Below are 9,184 nucleotides of genomic sequence, written 5' to 3'. Positions count from 1 at the left end.
ACGCTGATTGGATAGACAGTGGGAAGAGCTCGGTCGATGGTAGCGCCACTCTCCAAAAAGCGGCCATCGACAGCTGGCGCTGTAAACAAATTTTCTCACGTGGGCAAAGCTGGATTTATGAGTGTTTTGCCTATTTTTTAATCGATTTGTGACCTAGGTAAGTCCGATCCTTATTAATTTTAGCAAGATTAAGATTGCAATGCAATGTTCTTCAGTTTATAATGATTGGAATCCTCTCAAAACAGTAATTAGACTCAAAAATACAAATTTAAAATCGGGATCAAAAGACCTTATTAGTCTTTTTAAGCTTTTTAAGACAGATTTTTTAACTGTAAACATAATATTATACATGCATAAATATAATTATTAATGATTATTCAAACCTTAAAGTGATTTTTTCAGCCGAAATGGAAGAAGAATCAAGAGATCTGCCAAAATCTACCGCCCCTGTGGACAATGCCTGGAGCCTCAAACTTCCTGAATTCAAACCTGGTGACATGAAGCACCGACTGTTGGAGGAGAGTTCATTCGCCACCCTATTCCCAAAGTACAGGGAAAAATATCTAAAAGAGTGCTGGCCCCTGGTGAAAAAATCTTTAGAAGAATTTGGCATCAATGCGAGTCTAGATTGCCTGGAAGGCAGCATGACTGTGAAGACGACAAGGAAGACCTGGGACCCATACGTAATTTTAAAAGCCAGGGACATGATCAAACTGATGGCCAGGAGTGTACCCTATGAGCAAGCTGTGAGAGTGCTGCAGGATGATGTTAGCAGCGACATCATCAAGATTGGCTCGCTTGTAAGGAAGAAAGAAAAATTCGTCAAAAGGCGACAGAGACTCATCGGACCAAATGGCTGCACACTTAAATCTATTGAGCTGCTAACCAACTGCTACGTGCTCGTGCAGGGACAAACTGTGTCTGCCTTGGGACCTTACAAGGGTCTGCAGCAGGTATTTTGATTTTTCAATAATCCTCAAATATTTACTATCAATTATTGGTCTCAAAATTTTTATTAAAACTTTTTTTTCTTAAGGGAACTATAATTTTCAGCACTAAATAAACAATTTTGGAAGAGCTCATCCGCTAAATATTATAAATTATGGCACTAAAAGATCGTTTTTGTCCAGATTATAACCTTGTAGTATTCTGGCAAATTATATGTGATTACCCTTTCCATTTTGCACTAAAAACAGCGATCTGGGCCCTTCACCTCCTCAGGATTATTTTGTTGCATTTTACGGATTTTTCAGTAATCGCATATATAATCTACAATTTTAGTGACTTCCAGGATGCCAACCATGGCTATAATTTTTAAGATAATCTTAAAATTATTTTCAATTTGATTTCAGGTCAGGAGGATAGTAGAGGACACCATGAACAACGTCCACCCAATCTACAACATTAAAGCTTTGATGATCAAGAAAGAGCTGATGAAGGATCCGAAGCTTAAAAATGAAAATTGGGAAAGATTTTTGCCACAGATTCACTCAAAGAATTTGAGTAAACGAAAGCAGCCCAAGAAGAAGAAGACAAAGAAGGAATACACTCCATTCCCACCTGCACAGCCTGAGAGTAAAATTGACAAGCAGCTTGCCACTGGCGAATTCTTCTTGAATGAAGCCCAGAAGAGAGCAAAGAAGAGGAAGGAAAGGGATGAGAAACATGAGGAAGCCAACAAGAAGCGGCAGGAGAAACGCCAACAAGCATTTGTGCCTCCAGAAGAACAAAGTGTCAGCAAGCCAAAAATCCAGAAAGTTGAGGAAAAGATTGACGTTGAGGCGTTTAAAAAGAAAATTGTTGGCTCCCAAAAAAAGAAGAAGCGGCTAGCTTGAGTTATGGCTCAAAAAGGTGTATATGATTTTGCAACGCTTAATTAATAAATCAAATTACGCAAATTACATGTAATTACAATGATTTATTGTCGTCATAAATTTAGTTGTGAACATTTACAATGATTCATTGATAGGTCTGTAATACTTACAAATTTTCAACAAATCGTTTCAATGCAAATATGATTTTATTACTTCACGAGGAATGTTGAACTGAATCACATCTCAGGAAGCTTAATACAAAATGTATTTTTCAAGTTTCTTATTAAGTACTTACTTTCGCATAATTCCAGCGCAATACTCGCAAGATTTGATTTCCATTACTTGAAATACTTTGACTAAAAATAAGCCGCTGTTATTGAATAATCAATTATTGTCTGTGTGTGCCAACATCTAAGCACACAACATTCAGTGGCACATGATTTTCTCATTTCGTTAACAATAATAATTTGAGTTCAGTTTCCCGTTTGGCGAACAAAGAAGTGAGCCAATTGCGAAAAATTGATGCCCTGTCACAAGGGGAAAGCATTGTATTTGCTGAATTTGGCCCCGAGTTGTGCAAACTAACATGAGCGTGAATCAAGCAAACATCTCAAGAATCCATTATTGACTAATTATTTATATCGTATTGTCAGTGATTCAAATTAAAAGATGAAGAAATGTTCGGAGGAAATAAGAACTCCTTGCTTAAGATTCGCGCGAGAAAATTCTTAATAACAGTCAACGAGTCAAAATAAGAAATTATCTAAAAAAATAACCCTACTCAGTTACTCCCATGTAGATTAAGAAGTCTTGCAAGTCTGCAAAACCGCTTGCAGACATTGTGCCCTTTACAGCACAATTAGGACAGTGGACTGCTCCATTACATGAGCAATACAAAAATAAACAACGATTTTCTGTTGTTTACGAGCCAACTCAACAATTTAAAATCAAAAAGTCTTTTACGTAAGAGTTTGGACAGTGATGACTTGCTTTTTAAACAATAAAACAAACAAATGGTAGCAAAATTCCATTCCCCGCACAGACTCACTAAGTCTTCTCATTTCGGATGCTTCACATCTTAAAACGACGCAAAACCCCGAACACGCACACAATTACTGTCACACAAATTGCATTTTTCTTTTGGGTCAACAATAAATTTTCACATAACAGATACAAAAAGAGTATTTTCAGCCTAATACTTTCATGTGCTGCGTAATCTCATAAATGAAAACAATAATCTGGGCTAAAAAGTTTATCACGACCGATTGAGGGCAAATTTCCACCTTTGACTTTGGGCATCGTGGTCACAAGACTTGACTGTTAAGCCCTGACTCCGGACACTTCTTGAGTCAATACACAAGTTGTAGGAAGCGTGGCGCAGCATCCCTCTATCACTGGGTTTGTGCCATTTCTGCAAAAATAAGAATCGGTGTAAAAATTGTATTTTGACTTTTGAGAGATATTGAATAACTTACCTGCAAAGATGAATTTGTGCAAGGTCTTAATCTTAATGATGATCCAGGCTCCGCCTGCACCAGCGTGACACACAGGTCGTGATGCTTAATCAAGCCGTTTTGAGTGAACGCCCATTCCTAAAAAATTGTATAGTTAGAAAGTTTCTGTGCATAAACTAGTCTTAAATATGTTATAACTGTTGATCTACACACTTTAGTTTGGGCAAATAGTCAGGTTTAGGAGTTAAAATGTGTTCTTAGTTGCTTTCGATTTTATTTTTTAAACTAACATGCCATTTGAATATTCCAAAATTCTAACTGGCCAGAATAATAGTTAGTTGATTTTAAAGGATCAGAGCAATAGCTTAGTCGCAGAAATGTCCATAGCAAAACTGAGGATGCGTCAGCAAATTAAAAAAAAAATGGAATGATTTCCAAATATTTCCAAATTCTAGCACATCCGCCTCAGTGCTATTATTATTTAATCCTTCCCTTTAACATTTTAAGGTAATTTGATGGACAAGCTTGGATAATTTATTCAAAATCTTCATTCCAAAAATATTTCATAACCAGGCCAGACATACTTAATAGCATTCAACTTGTGAATTAAAAAAGCAGCAATTTTATCAGCTAATTAGATTTTCTAGCAAACCAGTTTTTACCTGATTTCCACCACTGTCATGGCAGGTAAAGAGGCCAACCGTGCCGTCAAGCAAATGGCCCATGGTGTCCAGACACATGAAGCCTTGCTGGACAGAGCCAAAGGCGATGTCCATCGAGTCGGGGACGGTCAGCTCTGGATACACATGCTCCAAGTACCACTTAAACGGCTTGCACTGCAGGCGGTCTCTTAGCTCGAGTCTGCTCTGGATGCTACGGCGGAGCAATAATAAATTAATTAAGTTTACCCGTGTCAGGCGAAATGGACGCGGCAATGGCTTACTTTCCGAAGGGGATGTTCTTGGCAAGAGGCACGGCTGCGTAGTAGAACTGCTTGTAGTCGTCCATCCACACTTCGGCAGCGCGCCTCGTGTTTCTGGCAAAGACGTTGCCACTACCCCCGGGGAAGGTGTAGGGATGCTGCTTGCGGAAGACGTGGCCCACACGACTGCACGGGATGATTTCCAGGCTGCCGCCGCATTGCCACACTCGGAAGGAAATTTCTGCGGAAATATTTCAAATCAACTTGACGGAAAAGGTGGAAGATCTTGGAGTTGAAATTTATAAATGAAAAACGCTCACCTTGCATAGAAAGTTGTTGCAAGAAGTATGTAAATTTTCATGGCATGAAATAAAAATCACAAAAGAGGTATTCTTCATTTTCTATTCCAGACAATGAAGCTTTGAAATTTAGGAAAAGTAAACTGAGAAATTTGCCTATACTGAGTTGAAATGGCGGCATAAATTGATGCTTCGGTCTTAATTGGTTTTACAGAAGCATAGAAGCCATACGTTCAAATAATTCAATGAGGCATTATTACGAGAAGGTTGCCTTTGCTTTTACGGCCACGACGCGCGTATTAAGGCATTCTATACAAGTTGACTCGATTGACCATGACACAAGTTTGCTGAAATCGGGCTTCTCTCTTTGTTTAAAACGTCTAAAAAGATATGCTTGCACAAACTAAATTATTCATTTAAAAAAGAAACTATTGCGAGATAAAATAGCGAACTCTTCTGTTTCTAGAGGAGCTAAAAAAGGTTACAATTTGAAAAAATTATTAGGTCTCCCGCAACCAAAAAGGATATTATAACGATAACAATCACGATCCACGGAATGATATTAAATGCAGCAACATCGAGTAATTGGCACCGCGTGTGGTTATATAAAAGTGCTATATCGGCAGGAATCACACACAGTGACCACTAAATTATTGCTTTTTACCCCATGGGCAGGTGCGTGTTTGTTTGTGAATCCGAGTGAACTCAGTCACGGTCAGTGCAGGCCGTGATTCACGCACCAAGAAACCCAACATAAAATCAAAATGGTTTGCCCTCATGTTGGGTAAGCGAAAGAGCCACAAAAATATTGTTACTCAAGAAGACCAAAACTCACCTAGATTCTCACCACCCCAAACATCCATCGCCATATCATACTTTCCAAGCTTTTCAAAGTATGCCTTGTCTATCACAAAAAGTCCTCCAGCAATCATTGGTGTCCTAAAATTGTGATGCGTAAAAATTGTAAGTTTAATTAGATTAAATGGAATACAAATTTTTCTCAAACGTCGACGAGCAAGAAACTGCAATGCTTGAATTGATAGATTTTTTTTGCGTGAGTTAACTTGCGATATGCAAACCTGATAGCTGAAGATGGGTCTTTTTGTCTCTTGGCCCTTTCCTCGCTGGAAAGGTATTCCCACTTGAAAACCAGATTCCAGTCGAATCCACCTCGCAGATCGGAGGAGGCACCAATGTACTGGAATGTGTCCATGCTAATCACGTCGATTATAGGACACACTACCCTGTTGTGATCCTGGAAATGATTTCAATTCATTTGAGAGGATTGCATTTATATAAGATTATTTTCCATAATAATGTTGCAAATAAAATTGTCTATTTTGTTTAATGTGGATTTTTTTAAAAAATTTAACAATCGACACACCACTTAGAAGTGGAGCAAGATATGCAGTAAATAAATTCATTTTATTTTATTAAAAATTAAATATTAAACTTAAATTAGAATTAAAATTTGGTGCTAGAGCTTTCGCTAAATCATTATTCTTAATTAATGGGCACCGACCTCTGCCACCCTCTCCAAGAGGGGTTCCAGCCAGTTGGCATTGCACTCGCAGTGGCTGTCGAGGAATGTGAGGATCGGGGCTGAGGCAGCATCCGCTCCTTTCACGCGCGACCGCATAAGTCCTGAAATGAATCATCAACCCAATTGTCACAATGATGCTCATCTCCACTGATTTCGGCCGCTAACTGCAGAACAGGGGACGACACTTTCGTGCTAAATCAGCTGCGCTAACATTTAGCTCAACTCGACTAAACAAAACATTTGCAGCGTGTGCAGATTGTTGCTGAGAGAATGCTTATTTTGAAATAGTCGTCGGAGGACTCAGATGGTGATTTTCGACACATAAATTGACTAGTGTATTTGTGTGTTCAGAAATCTAGATATTTTCATCATAAGCTTTTGACTCAAAAACATAAGTTTAATTCATGGCGCTTTTTGTGTGTTATTCATGGTAACGAGATAATATTAGAATAATGTATTTGATAAAATATATTGACATGCCTAACTAGTCAGTAAACATAAAATAGCAATTTATCAAATATTAACTGTCGAGAGCAAAGAATTTAAACACACACATACAGACAACTCGAGATGAAATGTGAGATAACTTTTGTCTTTCAGTCATTACAACTTCACTAACACTTTTGCATCAAATTTCACCCCCTGCACAAACATTTCCAGCAGAAATGTTTTCTTGTCTACTACTTAGAATCACTACAAATTGAGAGTCAGCAGGGAGGCTAAACGAGGCGATTGCCATTAACTCGGTTTTGTTCTGTAGAGCAGTTTGGAAGCGCCGAGTCAGCGATTGGTTTGCTGAACGGAATGGTTGAGTAGGTGCGAGCCAAATAATTAATTAGCCTCGCTTATGTGATGCGTGCAAGTGAAGTGCAATCATCGGAAATGAGCTCTTGCAGCAGTGTATTCTTGGCAAAACCGCATACAACAAAGCAAAAAACAAAGAGCTAATAGCCAGACTGGCCGTTTCGCATCATTTTCTCGCAGAGCTAGAGAGAGAAAAAGAGCTGGGAGGGTCATGTTGGGCCGATAAAAGTGAGCTCGCAGTCGCGATGCGGAGAGAAATAAAGAGATCTCCAAGTACTGTCCTCAGTAAAGCGCAAAGAAATTCTCACCTTCTCTTTTATCGTTGCGAAGCACCTTGACCTTCTGGATCTTGGCGAGCTCTTCTCCATCAGTGGCTGGAAGCAAAGGTAATGAGAAAATTAGTATGTTTATCAGCTCGTGAGTTTTCTATTGAAAGTTGTTAAGCCAGTTTGGTGAAAATCAGGTTTAATTAGAGAGTACGTTTTGCAATTTTAAAAATCTATCTGCTAATAGTAAAAGTCCTTGTGAATTATTATTCATATAGCCTAAATTATTTTAAATACAAATTATTGTGTTCTTTAGAGAAGATAATATTTCAATTCCTATTTGAAGTAATTTTGTTTTTAACAAGTAAATTTTCCTTCCCATTTTCAAATATCTAGAATCACTCCTATTCAACAATTGACGGAAATTTCATTTATTTGCTCGTTAGTCCACATCAATCCAAGCGATTTAACATAAATATGCATGGCCATTTGTGCTCAAAATAATTTTTTAACTCGCATTTGGCACACGAATAGAACGAGGGAGACCTTTTTGCACAAATAAACAATGGTGACAAAAACAGCGGCGGGCGTGCTTGTGACGGGCTCGTGCGCACACTACACCAAGGGTATTTTTGTTTTCGTCACTGACAAACGGTGTTTTGTTTCCCAAAATCAAAAATTGTCACACTCACTTTTCACAACATCGCGCGGGACGTGCGAAAAACGGGCTGGCATCCGCTTGTCACACAAAGGAAACAAACAAGGAAGGTTTTTAAAAATGACAACGCGGAGGATTTCAAAGCGGTATGATGTTTATCGTCTGCAGGTTCCGCTTGGTGAAAATTTGAATTTAATTCAAACGCTTCCTGGCAAAAATGTTTCTATAATCCAATTAAGAAATACCAAAACATTATTTTAGCGTTGTCCTGGAGATAGAGCCTAAATTATCCACGGCATAAATTTGTATATTTTTCGCAATTTGCAGTTAGCTTATGTTTACACAGAAGAAAAAGCGGGGCACAACTCTTCCATTTCCTTGAGCACGGCGATAAATAAAGTCTGCTAATTCAGCTTGTCGCATTTCCGAGCGAATAAAACACGAGGGTATAAATCCTCTTGAGCATGCAAGCGCGGCCCAGCTACTCTATAAATCAAATTACCAAAATTATTTTCCGCGACGCTGAGCGCCATTTTTTCAGGCACGCAATTCGAGTTGACTCTCTTCACATTTCTCCCGCTTTTTGTCCTTCCACTTGACGCTTCGCTTTTTTGAGCAAATTTTTGCGTCCAATTTTCCGGTTGGATTGAATCGGGCCAGCTCCAGCACCAGCGCACAACAAACACCGACCAGCCATCCAGCCGACCGATTCTGGCAAAGCAGACGGCGCGTCGAGCCGGTTGCATACGCTCGCTCTGGCAGGGGCTAATGTGGAATCCATAATTACTGAGACGAAAAGAGCGCTCGCTCGGTTTGTGTGCTGATAAAATGTGTCCTCTGCCATATGCACAAATCCGCTTTTTATCGTCTGCCTCGTGCGGCCACTAGTTTTGAACCAATCAATCAACGCGCATTGTTTTTGCTCTCTGACATCCACTGCTGCAAATCGCGTGATTGTTTCAAATGTTCAAATAATTTTTGAAAAATTGGATTCGCGGTGGATTTTTGTGTAAATTTTAATATAATTAGACCATTTGAAAGCAGAGACCGTTATATTTAATGGCTCTCAATTTTAATTAAATTGGCGACTACGAATGTGATGATGATATATAATTGACAAAATTAGGAAATAAAAAGATTTTTGGTTCTTGGCATAAATTAATACATTTTTCATCCTTTATATTCAACGATGTGACAGCCTTGATAACTGCAAATAAAATCAACTTAAAACGCATCTTTTGAAATGTCAAAATTTGACATTTTTATCCTGGACACTTTCTTGCATGAGTAGGGTCAAGTATAAAATGAAATTAATTGTCATTCAAGCCTCATTTTCTACTGCTTTCAGGTTTTATTCACGTTTTACGAACATACCGGGGCATTACATATTCATACACTTTTGAAGTTTTATGTAAAAATCACGC

General features: G+C 38.6%; 2 protein-coding genes across 3 annotated transcripts in view; one reads left to right on the top strand and one right to left on the bottom strand.

Moving 5' to 3' along the window:
- The first annotated feature begins 24 nt into the window (after window positions 1–24).
- On the top strand, window positions 25–1,901 carry dbe (KRR1 small subunit processome component homolog dbe). 2 transcript variants are annotated; one of them, XM_065486532.1, is made up of 3 exons: window positions 25–157; window positions 403–953; window positions 1,353–1,901. In XM_065486532.1, the coding sequence occupies exons 2-3, from the start codon at window positions 408–410 to the stop codon at window positions 1,833–1,835; spliced, it is 1,029 nt and encodes a 342-aa protein (XP_065342604.1). In that variant the 5' UTR covers window positions 25–157; window positions 403–407; the 3' UTR covers window positions 1,836–1,901. The 2 variants fall into 2 exon arrangements, with proteins under 2 accessions (XP_065342604.1, XP_065342605.1); XM_065486533.1 differs by having other exon boundaries at window positions 391–953.
- Pgant2 (polypeptide N-acetylgalactosaminyltransferase 2) overlaps window positions 1,899–9,184 on the bottom strand; it is a 54,999-nt gene continuing 47,713 nt past the window's right edge. Inside the window, exons 5-12 of the mRNA XM_065486524.1 lie at window positions 7,145–7,210; window positions 6,012–6,133; window positions 5,569–5,744; window positions 5,325–5,428; window positions 4,212–4,431; window positions 3,931–4,141; window positions 3,290–3,406; window positions 1,899–3,225 (exon numbers count right to left, since the gene is read on the bottom strand). Of these exons, the coding sequence (XP_065342596.1) occupies window positions 3,070–3,225; window positions 3,290–3,406; window positions 3,931–4,141; window positions 4,212–4,431; window positions 5,325–5,428; window positions 5,569–5,744; window positions 6,012–6,133; window positions 7,145–7,210 (1,172 nt within the window). The 3' untranslated portion in view covers window positions 1,899–3,069. The remainder of the gene's footprint in view (window positions 3,226–3,289; window positions 3,407–3,930; window positions 4,142–4,211; window positions 4,432–5,324; window positions 5,429–5,568; window positions 5,745–6,011; window positions 6,134–7,144; window positions 7,211–9,184) is intronic.

This window comes from Cloeon dipterum, chromosome 3 (genome assembly GCF_949628265.1).
Source record: "Cloeon dipterum chromosome 3, ieCloDipt1.1, whole genome shotgun sequence".
NCBI lineage: Eukaryota > Metazoa > Arthropoda > Insecta > Ephemeroptera > Baetidae > Cloeon > Cloeon dipterum.
Note: the sequence above shows the minus strand (reverse complement) of the source record. Positions and strands in the feature narration are given on the sequence as shown.